This window comes from Pundamilia nyererei, unplaced genomic scaffold, assembly GCF_000239375.1.
Source record: "Pundamilia nyererei isolate P.nyererei 1_Seehausen unplaced genomic scaffold, PunNye1.0 scaffold00044, whole genome shotgun sequence".
Taxonomy (NCBI): domain Eukaryota; kingdom Metazoa; phylum Chordata; class Actinopteri; order Cichliformes; family Cichlidae; genus Pundamilia; species Pundamilia nyererei.
Window position 1 is genome coordinate 1061298 of NW_005187445.1, and position 23908 is coordinate 1085205.

Genomic DNA, 23908 nt, shown 5'->3' on the forward strand with positions numbered 1-23908 from the left:
TATATGTATGTGTATGTGTGTGTGTGTGTGTGTGTGTGTGTGTAGGCAGACCTACATATAAAACGCTCATGTAGACTTTTCTTTGTGTACAGGCTGACCTGTGCTCCAGCTGAGATGCATTGCTCTGTGTGGATTTAACAAGATTTATCATGTAGCAATAAAATGTTATATGATGCATCATGGTGGATTTCCAAACGCTACACAGTATGAAGTTAGTATAAAAAGTAGAATTCATTGAGTGAATATAATCAGTATAGCCATCATAAATTAAAATTAATGTCAGCTGCTCTGGATTTAACCTGATTTTGACCAGAAAACCACAGCACACTCTGTACCAGTCCATGACAGTTCATTACAGTAATCTTCACCATAATACTACAAAATAATCACTTTATCCTGCTGTAAACCGCCTGGTATTTTTATGCAACCTTTGAATTATATACAGGAGTTATACTTCAAATTATTCAGTAAGAAATTTCTCATTTTGTGGGGGAAATAGCTTACTTTCATGAAAAAGGAACACTTCATGTATAGATCCAGTATCTGATTAAAGACTAAAAATGAATTACAACATCACAGGTTAGCTCTAAATTTCCAGTTAATCAAATTTCTCTCGCTGAGCAATCCTCACATATCTCCTGTTTTTATTTCCGTCTTTCACCATCTCTATGAGTGTTACACTTAAATATTCCCACTTGTGTTTGGGGATATTTGCTAACCTGTTTGGAAAGCTGCATTTGAATTTACCTCCCACTTACAAACATTCCCCCTTATTTATGTTCACCCCACTTCAGCAGGACAAGTTAGATGCTAAGATAGTGTGACCACAACTTTATTAACTTCTGCACAATTAACAGCTTACACGGCTAATAAGGGGGGGAAAGGGATGTGTTGAGGATGTCATTCATTTTCCTGCTGCTTAATAAATATCTCCATGCCATCAACTGGAAACAAAAACTCAAATGCATCACCTCAATGAAATTTTGCAAAACAAAAAAAAAGCATACAATGAGAATGAAGTGATGACATTTTTGATATTGAAAAGGACAAATGTCTGAGCAGACTTGCAACTAGATTTGTTGGCATTAGAGTTGCAAACAGCTGCAAAGACTGCTTTTCTTCCAGCTGTTTTATTTGTGAAAATTCTCATTGCACAGACATATATGTGACACTTGAGCAGGAGATGCTCTAAATGGACCTACTTTAGCTCCATACAGCACCAGATATTTTTCCCTGTTTGTTTTCCCCTCAGAGGAATAAAATTATAACAATTTTTATTCCTCATCATCTTACATTTTGATTTACTGTAGCCTTCTTTCATTTCTAACAGGATAACAGGATAAGTCATTATGGTGGAAGACACAAGATTATTTACTTAATGTATTACTAAAGAAGTGTGGACATCAGGTTTTATTGCCATCGCATCTGCTGCGGTTATATTAAAGCAGTCCCGAGGGACTGTCTTGTGCCTTAATTTGACACAATTTGAGAGTTTGCTGACAGGATGCCCAGCAAAAATCCCTTTTTTAACACACAGCAGAGCACCGGGAAGGGGAACGTAATCATTTATGCCAAGGAAAAACAGCTTGCATAAACCATAGTACATAATTGGGACATTATTACATTGAAGCCCTGAAATCGTGCTTTTAAAGCTTAAGTATTTTGCCATATTATTAAGTGAAATTGGCTAAAAGAAGGCATTAGTTTTTAAGAGTTTAATAAACATTCTTTGATAATCTTCTTCAACAAATCTGTGTAAGGTTCTCAGGACCCTAATATGAAAATCTTGCAGAGGTTACAGATTTGGGGTAGTAATATTGAGTAAGGAACTTGTTTATTCTTACATTATACCTTCTTCCTCCACAGGGGTTATGGGTGTATATGATAAACATAGCATTCAGTGCTTTGGCAATACTGCACTTGACATACCTCGGCTCAGTGTTCAACTCCAGTGTGGACTTTATGGAGGAGGATGAGGTAAGACATGATAAGAGTATGCTAAGCCCCAGAGGAAAGCGCACATTTTGCAGGATAGAACCAGAGAAGAGATTGGAAAAAGAACATTTTAAAATACAGTAAAATGTGAAATCAAGTTAATGGTATTCAAAAGCTTTAGATATTATTGTTGTGTATATGACTAGTTAGGCCAAATGCACAAGTTATTTTTGAGGAACCTTTACAAATTCAGGATATGTATAGAAGGCTAGCAGTGTGCTATTGACGTAGCATTGTGACATACTGAAGTCCCAGCATGTTTAGAAGATTAAAGGTGTCTATATTTATACGCCCTGCTATAAAAATGTGGAGCTCACTGTGACATATGAACATGTGAATTGCTGCATAGGAATGTAACCTTAGTTGTGATATTTATTATCAACAGTTAAAGTAATTTATGGTTTTGCTGGATGAAAGGCCTTAGATGAAATTATTTTCAGTCAGTAATGACAAAAAAAAATCACATTTTGTAAAGATCTTTCAGGAAAAGGTTTAAATGATACTATACACTATACTACTACACATTACTGGACTTACTATGTACATCCCCTTACAGGATAATATCACCCATCATACCATTCAGAAGTGGTCAGAGCTGAGCTGGACCAGCCACTGGGTCACATTTGGATGCTGGATATTATACCGCCTTATTCTCTAATAATAAGAAATGAAGAAAGAGTGAAGGAAGTAATAATGAGAGATGGAAAACTGGTTCTGCACTTCTGCACTGTGACTTTATCCTGCATCAGACCGAAGAGAACAGAATCATCCTGTATACAACAACGAACCAACATTCAGTGTTCAGGTTGCACCACAAGTTGGCTGGGTAATCTATTATTCTAACCTGCTGGGGACTAGTTTTGATATCCATGAAATGATAGCTCGCTCCTCATTTCTTTTCTCTGCGTCGCTCCCTTTTTATCTGAGCCGCAGTTATCGAGCCCTCATGTTGTGACAGCGGTTACCGATGTCTCACTGTGAGTCACAATCAATACCTATCAGCATGGTGGATATTGGCCGCTTGTTTCTGTGGACACACGATAAAGCCCATTATCTAGGTTTCAGCGTCGACTGCGGCAGATGGCCTCAGTCGACGTTTCTCTTCCCTTTTTATGTTATAAAATCGTTTCAGTTTAAAGGGTAGGGGTGGCAGTCATCAATGTCTTCTTATAGTGAATAATTTCTATGAAATGACCTAAATCAATAGTGCAATTGTAGATCTCTCAGTATTTTACAGTTTCCTCCAACTGTCTGTCCGTAGTACTCAGCCCTTTCTAAAAAAAATAAAATAAAAAATGCTCAAAAGAATATGAAACAGCTGAGACTGTAATTTTCAGTGAATGTCACTCAAAAAGAAACGACGAGTATATTTGTGAAAAGGTATCTCTGCAGTCCACACAGTCGGCATTCCTCTGTCAAAGCTGGTGTTCATCAACCATCATTAACATCGAAGGCTCCACTCTGCACTGGTGCTATGCAGAGCTTTGCAGGTGCACGCCTACTTGATATAGCTATCTCCTGCCACTTGGGGGTAGTATCAAGAACAACTGGAAATGTGGGTTACTTTTTGTGTTTGCTTTGCTGTTGGTCCTTTGCCTTTATCCACAGAGACTGTATATGAAAGACGGCCACCTCAGCCTCCTCTATTGATTTGTGAAGTCCCATTTTAAGCCTCTAATTTAGCTTAATGGCTGAAACCATCTTTTTGTTACTTTGTTTTTTACTCAGAGGGCACCGTATTTTCCTGAGGAGGTGTATTGCTACATTGTGAGCTAGTGCTAGCTTGGTTAGCAGTCTGCATTCATCAAATGCATTCAACAAAAATGCTATAAAATACAACCAATACTTTAGTAATTAGTGCTAAGTGCTTTTAAAATAAACGAATACAGTTTCACTCACTCACACCGCAAATCTTAATTTAGACAAGCTAACTTAGACAGCTAGCATCCTAATCAACACCCACCAGCGATAGAGGCCACAGCTGCTTATTTGTTGGACATTTTAATATTAAGCCAGTGGGGATTGTTTCATCATGGCCATTTGAAGTATCTGGCACCTTTTCCTCTTTATGTGAACGCTGCTGTGGTTGTTCACTTTTTGGTTCAACCAATCAGCATTCAGACTATTCACCGGTATAGGAGCAATGCACCTCTGACCTGTTGGAGGAGAGCATGCAAACATGTCTCCTTAGCACCTTCTTTTGGTTGTGTTTTCCTCATTCTGTCCTCTGGGTAAACACATAGAGCTACACCAGCAGCGGACAATAAATCAGCTTTGACCCAACCAGATCAGACATTTTTTAATTGCCTCCTTTGATTGAGGAATTGCCGTTGGTCTTACGCAGAGACCTACTCTTGCCTATTTTCAGTTTATTGTAGTTAACAGCAGAGACAAAACTTTCCTATAGTTTAGTTAGGGTGTTAGCTTTGGTCTTTTCATGGAATTACTATAAGAAAAAAACTGAAAATGACGAGTCTCGTTCTTTAATAGAGCTTGTCTCTTGAGCATGTGTAAGACAATGAGGAATTAATTTTGAATGAAAAGAGCACAGATTATGGTTACAAGGCAGCAATTTTATTGTCAACAGTAATGATTTCCCTTTTAGTGAATTTTAGATAAAGACAAATATTCAGTAAGTCCATGAATTAAAGTTTGTGGTGGAGTTTCCTGGTGTTTGTATTTAGCTTTGTGTTAATTTGTTAATTTCATTTGAACTGAATTATTTCCTCTTGCTTAGAATAGGTTGTATTAGTATTTTTAAAACTCTGTTATTCCTCAGTGCAGAAAAAAAAAGGTTTAGAATCAGGGTCATTTAAAATGTGATTACACGATATTAAATATTCAATCTTAACTACAGATTTTTAATACACGGCTGCTTTTAATGACACATTTATGTAATTAATGATGATCTGATAAAATAATACAAGTGTCCAGTCTGTCTTTCCTTAATCTAAACTGTCAAAGGAATTGCTTCTTGCCTAGCATGTCGTGTTAGATTAGAGCCTGAATGTTCGTCTCTGCCCAAGAACAAGTGCTCAGTCTTTGCAGACCTAACATCACTCAGTATTTTAAAACCTGTTCTGATATTTACTTTAGGTCAATGTTTTTTCCCTGTAAATGTGAAGGCACTGGTACACCTGTGATATTTTTATAAAATTTGTAATGAAACCTGGAATGTTGTCTTTGTTTGATTCAGTGTCGACATTTCAGAGATTTTGTTTTCTTTTTAAAAAACAAATGCCATAAAAACATGGACTGCTGTAATAAATAACTGTTTATTTTAGTGATTTACAAAAATAATGTATCAACTGTTACAAAGTCAATCATTAGGGTGAGTTGAGAAGGACTGCATGATTTTTTTGATTTTATTTTTTGATCTTTAAGCAAAGATCTGGTCAAACCTGGAATCTATTTCTGAGCATCCAATAAGCTAAAGAGGACAATGTCAGGAAGGTGACAGAAAAAGGTTGAACGACAGATGGTGATGGATGGAGATCAGGTTAATTTTTTGGGTTTTTTTGCCACTGCCAGGGGTGAGCATATGCTGTATTGCCAGGCCACACAACAGCACAGTCTGCAGGCTCTGAGGAAAAGAGCAAAATGGAGGGAAGGGGAGGTGCGCTCAGCCCTGTCTGCCCCGAGGACCCCCATGTTTACGACGGCAGGACCCAAGCAGTGTCTCCAAAGCCATCTTCACAAATGCCTGGAAGTTATTGCTTCTCTCCCTTCGGCTGTCCTGCGAGGGGATAAAACACAGACAGATACCTTCACTGGGGACACAGCACTTCATTTCACCCCTATGTGCCACATGTAGGGGATTTCATATACTGCTCCAAACTGTCAAAATCAAGTCTGCACAAAATAAATGTCTTTTCTAATTATTATTAATATTTTCTTTAAATAATATAGTTAATATAAATGCTTACCTCCTTGCTTCTTGTTATCATCTCCTTTCTGATCACCTTTCTTCGGCTGCTCTTTAGGACTCTGAGGTTGCTGTGAAATTAAAGTAAAACGAATAAACTCAAGCAGCACAAAATGCAGATTGAGACAAGAGTTAGAATAATAATGACATTCCTACCTTGGTAGTTGACTTCTTGTCCGACTTATTACCTGAAAATGGCACAAATATTCAGATTAGTTTTAAACATTTGGCAGCAAGGCCAACTTTTCTGCAGCTTTTGCTGATTTTATTGGACATGGAGCTCTGGTATGCAAATAAATTAAAATATATTTTTGTATTATTAGGGTTTTTTTGTTGCATGCTACTAACCTTTTGTTCCTGGCATTTTGGCTATCCTCCAGAGTCGATGGTGGGGGTTTTTTGAGAATGCAGTGCTTAATGTGGTGTTCAGCTCGGTCATTTATGGCCCGTGCTTGTGAATGGCTCTGTCACTGGGGCCCCTTCGAGAAAGAGCACCATGAACAAGCAAAGAGCCCCGTCAGCTTAGCAGCACGCCCTACAGCTCTGCAGGTCTTTGCTGAGCCAGGCGAAACCTCGGAGCTGACCTTGTAATACTGCCATTGTGAACCCACTGGAACCATGTGTTCACCTATTGTGCATGGCAAGAAAGTATTTTCATCATATTACAGGCAAAGTGATCATGTTTTTTTAATTTTATTATTGTTGTTATTTTTCGGCTAAGTCATGGATCGCACTTCCTCCCACATTGATAGAAGGTAACACTTTGTCCTTAGAAATTTAAATGTTTCTGCTACATATTATTACACTGAATTGGCCTCCAACCTTGTCAGCACTTTAGGAGTGGATGGTTTTGGCAGGGATCATTAAGTTATACTCAGATTTGCAATGCTTTGCATTTTCTGTGTGGACTAGTAAAATATTGCTGATATTAATCAATTGATTATTTTGCTTCAAAGTGATCACCATAATGCAACCAAACCATGCATAGTTTTTTCCTATAAGTAAACAAATATAAAGCCCTAATATTTTATTGATTTCTGAAGAAATTAAAAAAAACCCTATAGCCGTGTACTTAATGAGTTAATGGACTGTTAGATCTTTTGCACCTCAGTCGATCTATGGTCGGTTAATTATTTTGAATGTAACGTTAAATGTAAACGCTGTGAATCATCATCCGGATTCAGCAGCTCCACATCAGTGACTGGGCTGGTTACAGTGTGTCACGTGATTTGACAGAAAAAGCAGCGATGGAGAAAAGCTAAGGAAGGTGAGCGATTTCTAGCCGTATTTTACTGAGTTTCTTTGCTCTGTGATCACCATTCATGTCTTATACGCTGTATTAAATTGTTAGCTCCTAGACTGTGTGTCTAAGCTGAAAATTGAACGAGAAAGTGTTTTTTATGAGCAGTAGTCGCATATGATGTTGTGGCTAACTTGCTAAATGACAGGCTAGCGCTAGTTTAGCTCGTCTGCTTACATTGTTTCGAGAAAATAAAAGCGGAAACCGTTCAGCAGATTATGTCGGTTCTCCTTACGGATTGTTTTCTAGTGTCAAACTCGCATTGCATAACATTTCAGTAACACAACCATTCATTTGCCATTAGAATTTGAATCATTGCTACCTTTGACGCTGAGGATGTGATGGTGCGGGTAATATTTCAGTTTTATCAGCGCATCATTAATACTAGCTTGTCTTTTTTCGACCTCATACAGTTGGTACATGCTATTTTTTTTTTCTGTTAAAGTTGCTAATAATGTGAATTTTGTGTTGTGTCTTGTGACAGGTATCTGCCCTGGTAGTGGCTTCCTCTTTACCCAGAGTGCTTGTGGAATGGCAGCAGTTTGGCAGCAGGTGTTGGCAGTGGACGCAAGGTGAGACTCAGTCAGGCAGCTGGCTTTAATAGTCCAAACTGATGACGAAGCCATTCAGACGTGTAATTGTATATGGATCATTTGTGAGTTATTGCCTGTGCTGTGTCATTTCTTTCCCCTTTTCCAGGTACAATGCTTACCGCACGCCTACCTTCCCACAGTTCCGAACTCAGTACATCCGCCGACGCAGCCAGCTGCTCAGAGAGAACGCCAAGTGTGGCTTTGAGCCAGGGCTGCGCAGGCAGTACCTGAAGCTGCGCAGTCAGCTGCTGGCCCTGCGCTACGGGCCCCTGTCTGAGCAGAGCAGCTTCAGGGCCAGCAGTGTGCGCAGCTCCCGCACCACACTGGACCGAATGGAGGTCAGACCCAAAGAAATAGAAAGGGCAGGAAAAGTAGAACAGGCGAGAGAGTAGGCGGGTGTGGTTGCACTAATTTGGGGGGAAAAGATTTTAAAATAACTTAAAGCTGGAAAGGAAGTTTAGGATATAAGAGCCATCTGGAAGGCTTAATGTGAGTTTTGATCAGTGAGCAACATAGCCAAGCAACACTTTGGTTGCCCGTTCATATTAAACTGAGCAGCTTGGTTGAAATTGCTGGCATTGCCCATGTAAGTGGGCAGTATCAGTAACTTGAAAATGCATGGTAATTTCAACAAGTTTTCAACATTTCTTGGTTGTTTTTGTTTCATGATTGTTTGAGGTCTTGAGTTCTTGCACTCACTCCTTTGAGGTTCTTTCTCTCTCTGCGGCCCCTTCTGCTCTCTGTCAGGACTTTGAGGAGGACCCCCGTGCCCAAGGGGCTCGTGGTCATCGCCGGTCTGTCAGTAGAGGCTCGTACCAGCTACAGGCCCAGATGAACAGAGCCGTCTACGATGAGAGGTACCCAGAAGAGTGCACTCAGAGACCAGCTCACATCCAGCATTTTGTCTCATTGCTTTAAGCAATTAAATTCGTTTTTGATTTACTTCTGCTATGAGTAGATGCGTTAGTTTAGATTTACTGGCCGTAATTCTAGTTATGTGGCACTGAGTAATGACTGGATCTCTTATATTGAGTGGTCAGCTGTAGGCAAGGGTTGTGAGGTGTGTTTTATTGATTATGTGCTTACGTGACAGTTTTTATTTGTGACCTCAGGCCTCCGGGCAGTTTGGTGCCCACCTCAGTGGCAGAGGCCAGTCGTGCCATGGCAGGAGACACAACATTGAGTGAAAATTATGCTTTTGCTGGCATGCACCACATATTTGATCAACATGTCGACTCTGCTGGTAGGTAAATGGTTTTGAATTCATTATAATCAATGTGTATACACTGAAAATCTCCATGTATTCCACGCTTCTGTCCTCTTTTTGTTCTTTAAGTTCCACGTTTGCAGTTTGCCAATGATGACAAGCACCTCCTTGCTTGCTGCTCACTGGACGGCACTCTGTCCATTATGACACTCTCACCACCTCCTCCCAGTGTGAAGGTGACCCTAAAAGGTCATGGAGGTCCAGTTACAGACTTTGCCTGGTCTCTGAGCAATGACATCATTGTGTCGACATCGCTGGACGGGACACTCCGTATTTGGAATACAGAGGATGGCCGGTGCATCCGAGAGGTCAGAGACCCAGAATCCAGCGAGTTGCTCTGCTGCACCTTCCAACCCATGAATAATAACCTTACTGTGGTGAGTCCCATATTACATGTGATATAAAAAGATAATACCGCAAAACAAAGAAAGTTGAACTGAAATAAAAGTTACTTTTGAAAATCACCTTGCATGAAAGACTGAAATGTGAAAGATGACTAAATAACCGAGGCTAATTGAGTACAGTGAACTCATTATCGTGTTCAAGAAGCCAGTTTGAGAGGATTTGAGTTTTTTAACATGGCGTGTTATCATCAGCTATCAGAAGACGGGTACACTGTTCATAAATGGATGGACATGGCCATCTACAATACTCAGGCTGTGGTGTTTAAACGAAGCTTAACCCTTTAGAACCTACCATACAACCAAGAACGCCAGAGCTTATCTTTATATTTTTACATGCTGTAGTGCCATTTTTGGGAGCAGTTCAAGTTGCTATACATCAATACAACAATTATAGCCCAAATTTTAATAATATCTATGCATTAAGTCCATAGTAACTACATAAATTGCAAATAAGTGCAATAAACTATAAAAAAAATTGAAAATCATTTTTTTACACCTATTTCTAGTTAGAGAAATTTCTAGTTTCTAGTTATATACTGCAGGGAAAACAAAAAAATGAATATTACAATGCAAATTTGCAAAAAAAACAGCATGTGCATTATTATAAACTATTTCCAGCAGTGCAATTTGAGTTGTAAGCATCCCAGAAACGATACAGAAAAGCATGAAGTCAAACATAAAAAACACCAGTGTAGGCTTATAAGGCCCTGAAGGTAAAAAACTAAATTTTCACAAAATTGATGCCACTTCCGGTTTCGGGCAGGTATTGGCGGATGTGTGATAGTTCGCGCTGACGTCTATTCCCACGTAGGAAGTGTTATGAACAGCTGATTGGATCAGCAAAGCCTGTTTCTGGAATATTATATTGTTGTTGCTGCAAGTGCTTTTTATGCAATCTTTGCAAAGCTATATGTGGAAGGAAACCTAGGACAAACTGATGGCATAAGTTGTAAGTACAACTCCTCCGGTTTCAAATGCAAAAAAAATTATTGCGCTAGCTTACGTGGTTCCAGTTCATTTAAAAATAGTTACGCAAAATGGAGCATGCCTGCTCCGATTGGTTTTAAAGGGTTAATTGGTGCTAAGTGGATCCAGTGTGGTGCTTCCATAGTTTAGCCTTTCTGATGCTTGGTTTGAACTTTAGCAGGTTGTCTTGGCCAAGTCTGTATGCCTAAATACATTGAACTGATGCCATGTGATTTGTCTTAGCAAACAGTTGAAAAAGTGTGCCTAATAAAGTGGTTGCTGAGCATATATCCTTGGTTGCAGAGGATATAATTGATGTATTTTATTTTGCATTATTTTGCTTTAATGTGTATTGTTTGAAAGGATTAAAGGGATTAGTTGCTGAAAATATTACAATAAATGATGGCTTTCTTTGAAATTCCTAAAGGATCTTAAAGCAAGGTGGATGAATGACAGTCAATAATGTGTGAGTGTGTAGACTGGATGCATGTTCTCTTATTGGGTGATAAATATAACATTTAAAATTGAAGTTCAAAATTTCAGGGGCTCGGACTGTAGTTGCAGGCTTCACATTGAATGTGCGTGCTAGTTTTTAGTTGTTGTTAAGATATGTTAAGACGAGACACTAGTTAAACCTGAACAATAACTGTGTAGTCCGTCACCAGATGTCTGCTTACACCTTTACTGTTTTCCGCATGCTTAAAGTCACACTTCAGTTATCCGACACTTTTGGTAAAGGCTAAAAGAAATTACCTTTCTGAGTAACCTCAAGGGACATTTACAGCTTTTATTTCCTTCAAACTTCATAGCGCGCTCTGAAATTAATTCATTGTCACATTTATTCCAGATGTTTCCCCTTTTGTGAGTAAAGTCTAAATTAAGCCTTTCATGCTGAGGCAATAACCTCCAAAGAGAACCCTTTTATCCCAGTCTCAATAACTAAATGAATACTTCCACTGTGCAGACATTGATTAAAATTTTAGAATGAAATGTCAGCCTTTGTGAAGTGGTAAATGTGACGGATAATTTGGATTTCACTTAGCTGTTTGAGGACAAATACTTTGACGGATGTACAGAATGTAAGCTGAAAGACGTGTTGTCACAGCAGTGTCCATTTATGCCTCATTAAATATAACATGAGAAAGATAAATTTGGGTTTCGCAGGTTAAATTACAACAGAAAGAAATGGTGCACACTGTCAGTTTCTCCATGTAGCGCTGTGGAATTATTAAAGGTCTTCATTCCCGGATCTGTGTTCCAGGTGGGAAACAGCAAGCACCACCTGCAGGTGGTGAACATCTCCACTGGGAAGAAGGTGAAGGGGGGCTCCAGTAAGCTGACAGGCCGCGTGCTGTCTCTCTCCTTTGATGCTCCAGGGAAGATCCTTTGGGCCGGTGATGACAGGGGGAGCATCTTCTCTTTCCTCTTTGACATGGCCACAGGTACACCTACCACATTTACATTTGGAAAAGGGCCACATTAGAAATTATAATGAGTTTTTCTCTGAAGAGTATGTCTGCTCTGGAGGGTCAGCAGCTGATCTGTTTCTGTCGGTCTTTGCTGGTTTTGTTCCTCCCGACCCAACCACAGGGAAGCTTACTAAAGCCAAGCGTCTGGTGGTGAGTGAAGGCAGCTCTATCTGCAGCATATCCGCTCGTTCCTGGATTAGCCGAGAGGCCAGAGACCCCTCGCTGCTGGTTAACGCCTGTGTCAATAAGCTGCTGCTGTACAGGTCAGTCTGCAAGATCAAGTCACTGTTAATTAATAAGCAGCTTTGTTTCCACTGTGCAGATTTTAAAGCTGTAACATGTTTACTTGTAATATCTGTTTGTGATTATGCTGTTACGCTGAATTTGACCAGTTATGACACCTTCACATTGGCAGGGTGGTAGACAACGAGGGAACACTACAGCTGAAGAGAAGCTTCCCCATCCAGCATGGATCCCAGCTCGTTCATAGCATCTTCTGCCCCCTCATGTCTTTCAGACAGGGGGCCTGTGTGGGTAAGAAGTCTCCCAGTGTTCCTGCTGTAATATTTGAATACAAAATTAGACCATAGTTTATATCCTGCTGCAGGCAATTCAGTGTAAAACACTGACCAAAATAGCATACCACTGCCTCTGGAATAAAACAACAAAAAAAAAAGACAATTTTTGAGAGAGAGAGTACTTTTCCTATGAAGTAAATTGCTAACATGAGACCAGCACGGTTGCAGTGAACCTGTTATGCTTTTATTTATTTTCTTAATTTTCCTTAATTTTAGATTTATGGAAGTTTATAGCAAAAATGAGCCGAGTTTAAAATATGCATGTCCAACCTCTGAAAGCCAGAAGCTCAGGCTATTTCATGTCTTAAAATAGATACTTTCACACATTTATTTAGAAGGTGCTTGCCAGCATTTAAGAGTTCAGTAGAATTTACCCATAAAATATGTGACAACATGAAAGAACTATCTGTGTTTTTGCTGTTTTTCCTGTTTTCAAGAAAAGCATGCAAAACACAGATAGTTCTGTAAATAAATGAAAATGAGTTCCAGTGCTAATCCTCCAGGGAAGTTGGTTTGTCAAGTCATTTGAGATTAGAATCAAAGGTATAATCAGTATTCAAGGAATATTCCAATATTTCCCTTGTGATGATCAACTAATATTTCTGCTCATCCTCACTCAGGCTTCATACTGCTCTAAATGCTTGGTTTAGTCAGGAGAAGAGCTCAAATGGCCTCAGAAAATGGATGAACTGAGATTATTTTAAACTGTGACTCATCTAAAGCTACTCTGGTCATGTAAAGTCCAAGGACAGAAATATGGAGCCTGTGTGTGGATCCCCTTTTATAAACTATAATGCTGCTCAACCTCAAAGTCTGTCCTTGCTAGATTTAATGGTTTATTTTCTATCTATCAATCATTTTTAAGACTTGTTTTTATTATTAGGTTTGTGTCTCCAGGCAAACTACTGTTAGTTAACCTAATGATTCTTATTGGCCTGTTATTCTTATTATTTGTTGTTGTATATAGAAAAAGAAGATGGAAAGTATAAAGAGACCCTTAAAGATATAAAAGAAATGTTTGAATAAGTTCAGTTAAAATCAGTTGTGTTTATATAGCACCAAATGAGAGAACAGAGAAAACATCAACCATCAGACAATTCCCTTTGAGCAAGCACTTGGTGACAGTGGGAAGGAAAAACTCCCTTTTAACAGGAAGGAACCTCCAGCAGAACAAGGCTCAGGGAGTATAATTTTATTTTCAGGTGGTCATGCAACATCTGTCTGTTTAAATCTGTCAGCAAGCTAAGTCATCAACATTTATGAATAAGCTCAACCTTCATTAAGCGCTCTCCTTCGTGTATAGCCTGTGTTACTTTCTCTTCATGCTGGAAGTGGAAAATAAACAAGCTGTGTGTCTCCGTCCTCTTGTCAGGCGCAGTGTGTGACCACCTGTGCATTTCTGATTTCGCCCAGTATGCATTAGAGTGTGCAGATAATTCTGTGTTGATTCTACTTTCTGCTGGAAAGAGAAAAAAAATATAATATACATCCTGTTGTTGTCACAGTAATTAGTGTGCACCTTGCCTAGAGACAATCCCAAATTAAATCTTCTCAAGCTGTCCTTGTAATGTCTCCACGCCATTTCTTTTTGTGTTTCTCCCTCTGCTGCAGTGACTGGCAGCGAGGATGGCTGCGTCTACTTCTTCGATGTCGAGCGCAACACCAAGGCGATAGTAAACAAGCTGCAGGGTCATGGGGGTCCAGTGTTGGATGTCAGCTTCAACTGCGACGAGAGTTTACTTGCATCTGCTGATTCCACCGGCATGGTTATCATCTGGAGGCGTGAGCAAAAGTGACTGATCCACTAATGAAAAAAACCATGTTAAAAATAAAAAAAAGCTTCCATCCACTGCATATAAAAAGCCTGCTGCTCCTTAACCGTCCAATAACAAGTCTTTAGATTTTCACTGGAATGTAACAGGCTGCGTCAAATGTTTAATGTAATGATACTCAAGTGCAATCAGAACGCCATGCTGTGTAGGTGGTAGGGATGTCTTAGAAATTCATGGTGTGGGAGGTGGGCTGTGTGTGTCAGTGCTCCTACAGCTGCAGCTGAGAAATGGCTTTTTCTTTTTTTTTCTTTGGTTTGTAAAGAATGAACGAGCACTAATACCATGCATGTGTCATGGCTGACCTCAAGTTGGGTGGATACGACCTACTTCATGTGAAGAGAACACATAATTTTCCAAAAAAAACAAAACAAAAAACACTTTATATCACACTGACAGTCCCTCTGGCATAGATCTAGTTCACTATTTATGTAACTGTTATTCAATCAGTGTAATCAAGTGTAGTAAAATGGCCTTATTTGCTTTCAGTTGCTGTTTTGCATTTGAGACCATGTGCATGAAACTGAAATCCGGATCAGGCAGTAGGCATATCAAATCATGACAAAAAAGATTAAAGGGTGTTTTTAAGTATGTGTTTGTACTTAACCTGTATGTGTGTGTGCGTGTATACTCGGGTCAAGCTGGTTGCTGATTCATTTAATTTATTTCACAAATCCACAATAAACTATTGTAAATGTCAGTTGCCTTTGCTGCCTTTTTCATGGCATACATGGATCTCGGTATAATTGGAAACGGAAATGTGCATACCAGAGGTGCTCAGAGTAGTAAAGTGGTCAAACCTACAGTGTAGGAGAACATTAGTCATAGTGTGGGTCTTCAAGATCTACACTGGAACAGTCATTTCTGGTGTTCAGAGATGGTTTATTGTATATGGAGAGCGGTAAATTCTTCTCTGGGTATAAAGGCCATCCCACCAACATGGTCTTAAAGACTAACACATAACATAGTTCATCAATCTGGTGGCAAAATGCACTGGATAGATTGCTATTCAGTAAAAAGGACTAGATGTTACAGTCCCTGATAATGCATGGGGACTGTAACATCTAGTCCTTTTTACTGAATAGCAATCTATCCAGTGATCTTGACTTTTCTGATCTTGGTTGATTTTGCATTCTGCCTTAATGCTGAGTGAAATCGATCCCAGCAGGTGGCTGTCCCTCCCTGAGGGACGGCTGGTTCTGCCAGAGGGATTTTTTTTCCCCTTCTCACTGTCGCCAAGTGCTTGCTCCAACGGTGTTCTTTTCATTGTTGGGGTTTTCTGTTTTCTTTGTATTATTGTGGGGACTGTACTTTACAATATAAAGTGCCTTGAGGCGACTGGTGTTGTGATTTGACACAAATAAAACTGGATATTGAATTGAAATATCTCAAAAATCTCTATACCTTAAATATTTTGTATCACTTGTGGATGACTTTCACTTTGGTGATTGCCCTCTTTCTTTTGCTAATCTAATAAGAAATGTAATCAGATTCTTGATAACCATGGTTCCATATTCATAAGCCAATCCATTATATACACCTGGTCAAGTAATTGTTAATGCAAATCTCTAACCAGCCAATCACAGGGCAGTAACACTTAGACACAGTCAAGATGACATGCTGAAGTTCAAAACGTGTAACAAAATGGGGAAGAAAGATGATTCAAGCGACTTTGGACGTGATGTGGTTTTCTGTCCCAGATGGGTTGGTCTGGGTATTTCAGAAACTGCTGATCTGCTGGGATTTTCCCACACAGCCATCTTTTATAGACAATCATGTGAGAAAGAGAAAATATCCAGTGAATGGCAGTTCTCTGGGTGAAAAAACCTGCTTTGAGTTGATAAAGGCAACAGTAACTCAAATAACAACACGTTACAACTGAGGTGTGTAGAAGAGCACTGCTGAACACACACTACTTCTAAACTTGAAGTAGATGGCCTAGATAGCAGAAGACCACACTGGGTGGCACTCCTGTCAGCTCAGAATGGGAAACTGAGGTTACAATTTGCATAGCATTAACAAAATTGAGTAACAGAAGATTGCTAAAACATTGCCTGGTCTGATGAATCTCAATTGCTGTTGCAACTGGGGTCAGAACTGGGTGTAAACGGCATGAAAACATGGATCCACCCTGCCTTGTGTCAGTGGTTCAGGCTGCTGCAGGTGGTGGTCTGGTGTGGGGAATATTTTCTTGGCACACTTTGGGCCTCTTAGCAACAACTGAGCATTGTTTAAACAACACAGCGTGACAACACCGAGTTTTGCTGCTGTACTCATCTTCTGACGACTGCTTCCAGCAGCATAAAGCGCCATGTCACGAAGCTCAAACTGTCATAAACTGGTTTCACAGTCACCAGATCTCAATCCAATAGAGGACATCTGCCATGTAGTGGAACAGGAGATTCACACCATGGATGCACAGATGACAAATCTACACTGTGATGCTATCATGTCAACGTGGACCAAAGTCTCTGAGGAAAGCTTCCAGCACCTCGTTGAATCTGTGCTACAAAGAATTTAAGGCAGTTCTATAAGCAAACAAGTGGCCAGTGAGTGTATCTTGTTCCAGTTTGGCATCAAATTAAACACTAGAACTGCTGTCACTTTTTAATCTGATCACCATGTTAGCATGTTGATGTTAGCAGTGAATTTGAAGCACTGCTGAGTACTGTTATTAGGGAAGTTCCTTTATGTAAGTTGTCACAAATTGCTCACATTATCAATATAGTGCTTTTGTCAATACTTCCTCTTTCTTTCCGATCCTTTAACTGATGTTATTCTTCTGAGCATCCTGTGAAACATTTATCACACTGATCTGTATCCCAAATACTTTTTTTTAGTCACTCACCCATGATGGCTATATTTGGCGTGGGACATAATTATTTGATCCCCTGATGAATTTGTAAATTTGCTCACTTACAAAGAAATGAACTCTAGTTTTCATGGTAGCTTGATTTTGATTTTGATTTTTGGGGGGAGTCACAAGAAATCAACCAAAAATCCTCATTACGGAAAATGTTCTAAACTGAATTTTTTTTGGTTGATGTTCTGTTTCACTCCATTAAAATGAAACAACCATATAATTAGAGTCTGTTCATTTCTTTGTAAGTGAGCAAACTTACAAATTCAACACGACATTAAATAATAATTTCCCCCTCTTTAGATGTACAACTTGAAGACTCATAATATTTAAGCTCCACTGAAAACAGTGTTTAGTGGAGTTAACTCGTCCTCTCTGAGGAAGTGTAGCAACACTTACAGGCCTTTGTTGGTTGTGTGAGGTCAGAGGACTGGTTAGAATGGCCATGGTGGTGTCACGCTTGTTGATTATTTTTGTGTGGCTAGTTTAACTAAACATAATTTACTTTTATTTTAATTTACATAATGTTTCTAAAATTTAAATGGGTGAAAATATTATAGAATTTGCAGTAAAAAGAACTATAAGAAAAAATAATATTAAAATGACTGCACACCCCTGCATTGGAAATCACTGCGCTCACAAATTGTGACTGCAGTTTGCATTGCAGTCTCTACACAGTGCAGAGAAAAGAAAGAAATTACCAAGTGAAAAAGAGATTGAATTAGAGTAATTGAAAAGCACAGCGTTCAAAGGAACCTGTAGTTTCAAAATTTCCAGCACAGCACTTTCACACTCGATTACATTCTTCTCAAGGTTGGTAAGGAGTTTGCAACATGCAAGTTTGGATACACTGCAAGGAAGGACGCCGGCTTTGTTTGAAGCAGCCATGATAGGTGCTGATCAAAAACAAACAAACAAAAAAAAAAGAGAATTGTCTATGAGGTCAACACAAAACTTCACCCGCGTGACCACATGTTTTCTGATAGGACAGTGCAACAAGGCCTATGCAGCACTCTGCATCCTCAAAACGTACAGCGGGCGGGGGTGAGCTTTCACAAATGAGTAATACCGCCTATGTTGTTGTGAATCTTGGAGAGAAGTGGGAAGAAAACTAAAAATAAGCGCTTAGATGAATCTTCAGCATCAGTTCTGGGGAGACAGAGAGGCACAGTTGGATGCAACCTGTTAAACCTGGACTATTTAGAGGGCGTTCACACAATTGATGCTGCTCACTATAGAACCATCCTTTTCATCAGCTTGAGCACAGCAATTAAGACAAAGGAAATTATCTCTCATTCAAATTTAAAATATAGGCTAATTGTTTATCAAGACATTACATAACCACACAGTGACTGGATTTCAATCATGTCCTAATTACAACAATGAAGTATTTTTCTTCCAAGCCATCCATTTTCTTTTAACGTGTCAGAAGCACTGCTGTTGCATAAGGCTTGCTGTACATGTGGAATCTGTATGAGCCGGGGGTTTGTATACTACATTGATGTTTCTTATCCTGCAGAGGAGTTAACCATAAAGTATATCCAAAATTATTTTCTATGAGCGTATGTCTACTATTCGTTTAAGATCCTGATACTTGTAGAGATATTGATCGATATCTTAGCATGAGCACTAATTCTGCCTATTTTAAAATATAAAATGTGTTTTTATGGTCTTTTGAAGGATTAGATACCCCTTAAAACCCTTTCTGCAGTTTGCACAAAAGATTCAACAGCTGCCACTTGAAAACGGTAGGTGAAAGAAAAAGCTACTTTTAATTTACATAATTTATACAGCGGCCGTTTTTTCAGTTTTCTGCTGTATTAATTGTTATCTTTTAGAATACACCATACAATCTGACCAATACAGAAATACTAATGATTATGAAATTACTGCAACCCATCATATCCAGAGGTTACTCCTGTGCATGACCATTAGTATAAAAGAAAATAACACAGTATTCCACAGTATTCCACTTTCAAATGGATCCATTTCATTCATTCAGTTGAGTACACTTTGAACCTTAAAGATTAGCTTCGTCTGGTATAAACAATAGTTTATTGTGACCTTATGAACATCCTAGAGTTGCATAACGTGACCTTTGGTTTTATTGCAGGAATGTTTCATTATATTCAAAAAGGCCAATTAGGTTTTTCCTTATTTTCTGCATTTATGCACTGTTACAATAGAAGACGCTCACATTAGCGTCAAGGATAGGGGTAGCATATTTGCAAGTAATGTCTGTGATCCAAAAGCTCAGGCTTCAACTGATCTAAATGCTCTCTTTCTTACATTTCTGCTACCTTTGGCTCTCTGTGATGTCACCAAGATGATGAACCAAGTATAAGATAAATAGGGATTATTTCTAACACTGAATCATCCAAAGCTTCTCCAGAAGAGGCTTTGAATAAACATATGGAGGTGGAAATGAGCATTTAAGCTGCCTTTTTATGAAGCATCATCCACATCATAATTCACTGATGCACTTTATGGGCCTATCAGGTGTTTTCAGTCCCATTTTGTGTTACAAACCCTCTCTGGCATTAAAACTGTGCACCAGGAGCTTCATGGTTTTTGGTTTTCATGGCTGAGAAGCTCCTGCAGGTGTGACGTGTAGGTGGGCTGGTACTTTTGTCCATATATTTTATGTTTTCAGTTCTTTTTTGTGTGTGACACCTGTCTCCACAGGTCTGAAATGCTACTGGAGAAGAAAATCACAAATTTTTTTGACTGTATAGTGATTGTTGATCAGTGCTCAGTGGAGGGGATGACTTTTTCATTTCATCCAGTGAAGTGTACAATGATAGACCGATGTGTCAAAAATTCAGCTTTTTTGTATGTGTTCGAGAACAACAATGGACACAGGGTGCAATTTGTGCTGCACAAACTGTTAAGTGGCCTATTTTGTGTAAAGTGCTGTCCACTGGGCCCGTGTCGCAATCGAGACAGGTCATAAATCAGAATGCATCAAAAGTAGAGTCTTTATTGATGAGTGGGCAAAAGAACCAACTCAGTTAAACTGTACAGTTACAGAATATCATCTCGCGAAGGAATGCCAGACGTAAAAATTATGGACCTCTGTTCACTTTTCACTTTTTCTTTCCATAACAACATCTGTACAAGTTGTAATCCCCAGTTTTGAATCTATGAAATGCAGTGGAATGCATGCTTAGTACAGTATGCTGTGCAAGTGTCCACATTTAAAAAAAATTGACTGCACGTGTAAATCTATGCCTAACATATCGTAGGTCAGACATTTGTGGCACATGAATTGTAATTTGAAGAGACAATTCATTGTATTCATTGCCAGTTTTCATACACCACACAGATTGGGGGTCGTATACAACCTGAAGATGTTTGGATTTTGAACATACTGTGATCCAGACACTCAAGTGCTGGCTTTAATGTTCGGGGGTGGGGGGGATATAAGATGGCACGGTAACATTCAAGTTTCATTCAAATTAAGTGCCACTTCATTTTCTCTTTTTTTTTTTGTATTCTGGTGAGAGCAAAACAGCACTTTAAAACATTCCCAAGATCGTCATTTGCAAATAAATGTACACTTCCTAATGGTTTTTTTTTTTCCAAATAACGTAATATACATCATCATTCAAGTCATTAAATCCTATGGCCTGTTTTCAATGTACAACTGTTGTTTTCTAATTATTCTGTCTCCCTTTTTTTCATTATCCATCTGTATTTCACAATTGCTTGCACATTAGCATTAAAAATCCAGCTTAAAAATCCATTTGAAGGATAAATTTCCATATGATGAGATTGCTCAATTTTCCATGATTTTGAGACCACAAGATGAGGCTGCTTTCATATTGACTCAGTGTTACTGGAACCTTTTCTATCATCATTATTTCTTTCTGTCTCCTTCCACTTCCCTCTGCATTTTTTTTTCTTTCTGCCTTTTTTTTTCTTTTTCACACACATACACACAAATGCTCTATAAAAACACACAAACAGGAATATAGATTCCTGTACGGTCTATACAATATGAAATCAAGTCATATTTCAAAATAGTGTCATCTGCTTAACATGTATTGTTTACAAATAAAGGAAAACAGGCAATTTTTTTTTTATGATACAAAGAAACCTGACACGCCCTAAATCAAGTCCAAAAAAATCAAGCATGTTAGGGGCTTCTGGGATCACAACAGCTATTTAAATGTATCCAAGGTTATTGAGTCCACTTGATATTCTGCAGTCTCTTTTTGAAATACATGAAAAGGCGTCCAGGGTGGTCTATCAATCCATTTAGACCCTTTGAGTTCCTTGATGTGTTTCAGAGTTAGTAACGCTCTGATCAACACTTTCTATTCACAGTCCACGGCACATTTCTTCAAGGATTTCAAGCCTCTCTGTGTCTGTTTTGTGCCTTATGTGACACAGAAACGCATTCTCAGCTGAAAGCTCTGGGGCGTGTCCCTCTGAAATAAGGCAACGTTATTTTAAAATGGCATCTGACACACTTAGCTGGAGCGGTGATTGTTGTGATCTTTCCAATTTATTAATTATATAGTCCGTCATCAGCGGTACACACCCTTAAAGTGTTACCAGGGCGTTTCTACTGCCCTATCCAAACCTTTGCAACGCACACATTTTTTCACATATAAACATTCTTCAGATATCGGCACTGTGCCCGCATTTGTTAGCAAAATTTGGATTTTGTTGTGCAAAACAACAAAACAGACACTGACACTTAAGCAAGGTGCATTGCAACCCTTCTGCTCTCCAAATTCCCCCTTAAAACGTGAAACATCCCCCTCTTTAGGCTCATTTTAATCTCACATGATGCAGTAGGCCTCATCCTGGGGCAGGTGTTGTTTAGTCCTCCAGTAAGTAGGCAGATGAGCTCTCAGCACTTTCCTCAGGTCTTCGTTCAGCAGGAGGCAGAAGATGGGGTTCACTCCGGCCTGGGCGAAGCTCATCCACACTGTGATGGAAAGGTACCTATGAGGGATGGTGCAGGACTTTACGAACACCCTCCAGAAGCACGCCACGATGTACGGTGCCCAGAGGACCAGAAAGAGCAGGGTGATGGTGTAGAACATCCTGCCCAGCCTCCTCTCTGATCGCACCTCCTCCATCCCGAGCAGCCGCCGGTGCTGATTGTGTAAATTTTGCCTGATGCCCAACAGAGTAGGTGGCATGGGACCACGACCGAACCCTGCGATCCAGTTAGCTGCAGCTTGACCTGTGGCCCCGGGACCGTGGAAGGTCCAGTTCTGGCTGATAGCGGGCACCAGCTGGACAGGTTTCATCTTGCGGTGCCTGTATTCAAACAGCAGCAGCTTGGCGTAGAAGCCATGAGTAGCCAGGACCACCACAGCCAGCATGAGCATGAAACCCAGGGTGTCGTTGGTCTTCAGGTAGCGGTGTTCAAAAATGCACTGATCCTCATCACGAATGAACTTATAAGTCCCCACGTCAAAGACGGGTGGGAACGCCATGGCGACTGCCAGAGTCCACACCATGCATATGATGGCGGCACAGGTCCAGATGGTCATGCGTTTGGCGTAAAATCGGTGGTGGGCAATGGCAAGGTAGCGAGTGACAGCCACACAAAACAGCATGAAGGCAGCGTGAAAGCAAAACAGCACAGCCATAAAAGCCACAACTTTACAACTCAAGGCACTGTAAGTCCAGGCCGAGCTGTTGTGGACGGAAACCAGCACAAAGGGGAAGCAGGCAGCAGAGCGAACTGCATCGGCCAGGCACAGGTCCAGAAGAAAGAAATAGGGAGCCTTGTGAAGCGTCCTGTCTCGCAGGACCAGCAGGGAGACCAAGAGGTTGCCTACAAGACTGACACAGATGATCAACCCCAAGAAGACCAGCTTAAAGTAGGCAGACACATCTGTGGCAGAGATTCCTCCATCGTTGTTGCTGCTGTCACTGCTGCTGCCGCCCCTTGCTAGTCCACTCTGAGAGGCCAGCACAGCCAGCAAACTGCCAGGGCCGTCGATGGCAAAGCTCTGGTTAGCCATTCTTTCCCCTTCCACAAGAGCCTGCCTGGTTTGGGCCCCTTTAAAAACAGTACAGATCCTCCTACAGCCGTCGTCTCCCACGGCTCTCTCGTCTTTACAAGGAGAGGCCGAAAGGATCTTTTCTACAAGACAGAATCATCTTTCCTCTTTGTCCACAACCTCGCCACCTGCGAACAGAGACACACACACATTTTGAGGAACGAAAAACAGCACGTCTGACCTGCTCGTTAGGTCGAACACGCTCGCCACTAAATTGAAGCAAAGCTTACATTTAAACACAGTGAATACAGAAGTGCTGTGTTGGGCAACACAGTGGAAATATCTGCCTTCCTGTTTCTCTAAGGCTGGGATCAGATCAGCAGCTCTACAGCATGCCAGCTCCTTGGCTCTCTCAGTAATTACCTTGCTCGTTGCTAAGATACAACAGCTCACATACTTTGTGCAAGTGTGGGTGTTTGAGTGAATGCATGGGGGTGTACGGTGGGGGGTGGGCTGGAGCAGACACAGTACAACCGACACTGGGCATGTCCAACAAACAGGGATGTTGTAAATGAGCAAAGAACATTTTCTGCTTTCTCTCTGCATGCGTGTATGCGTGACAGTCGGTTAAAGAGCAGAGGGTGTAATCAGTATCATTCAAAGCACATAACAAATATAATGGCAGAGCACGGAGCCATTTGGGTTTTTACCGAAGGCCTGTGTGTGTGTGTGTGTGTGTGTGTGTGTGTGTGT

At 40.1% G+C, this 23908-nt stretch overlaps 3 protein-coding genes and 1 long non-coding RNA gene across 4 annotated transcripts in view; 2 read left to right on the forward strand and 2 right to left on the reverse strand.

Annotated features, from left to right (window-relative positions):
• LOC102203055 (porcupine O-acyltransferase) overlaps nt 1–5163 on the forward strand; it is a 10970-nt gene extending 5807 nt beyond the window's left edge. The window contains exons 13-14 of the mRNA XM_005731642.1: nt 1867–1977; nt 2552–5163. Coding sequence (XP_005731699.1) covers nt 1867–1977; nt 2552–2653 — 213 coding nt within the window. The 3' untranslated portion in view covers nt 2654–5163. The remainder of the gene's footprint in view (nt 1–1866; nt 1978–2551) is intronic.
• A 359-nt stretch (nt 5164–5522) lies between these two features.
• On the reverse strand, nt 5523–6548 carry LOC102203714 (uncharacterized). The gene is made up of 4 exons (XR_311699.1): nt 6269–6548; nt 6077–6108; nt 5922–5991; nt 5523–5731 (listed from the first exon to the last, which is right to left on the reverse strand). It is a non-coding gene; the product is annotated as an uncharacterized LOC102203714 (long non-coding RNA).
• A 534-nt stretch (nt 6549–7082) lies between these two features.
• wdr13 (WD repeat domain 13) lies at nt 7083–15026 on the forward strand. The gene is made up of 10 exons (XM_005731645.1): nt 7083–7187; nt 7705–7792; nt 7920–8151; nt 8561–8670; nt 8926–9056; nt 9150–9457; nt 11712–11892; nt 12041–12182; nt 12335–12453; nt 14109–15026. Exons 2-10 carry the CDS (start codon nt 7752–7754, stop codon nt 14291–14293), a joined length of 1449 nt encoding a protein of 482 aa, XP_005731702.1. The 5' UTR covers nt 7083–7187; nt 7705–7751; the 3' UTR covers nt 14294–15026.
• A 6099-nt stretch (nt 15027–21125) lies between these two features.
• The window catches only part of LOC102204197 (probable G-protein coupled receptor 173), a 4347-nt gene continuing 1564 nt past the window's right edge, over nt 21126–23908 (reverse strand). The window contains exon 2 of the mRNA XM_005731646.1: nt 21126–23343. Within this exon, the coding sequence (XP_005731703.1) occupies nt 21977–23176 (1200 nt within the window). The 5' untranslated portion in view covers nt 23177–23343 and the 3' untranslated portion in view covers nt 21126–21976. The remainder of the gene's footprint in view (nt 23344–23908) is intronic.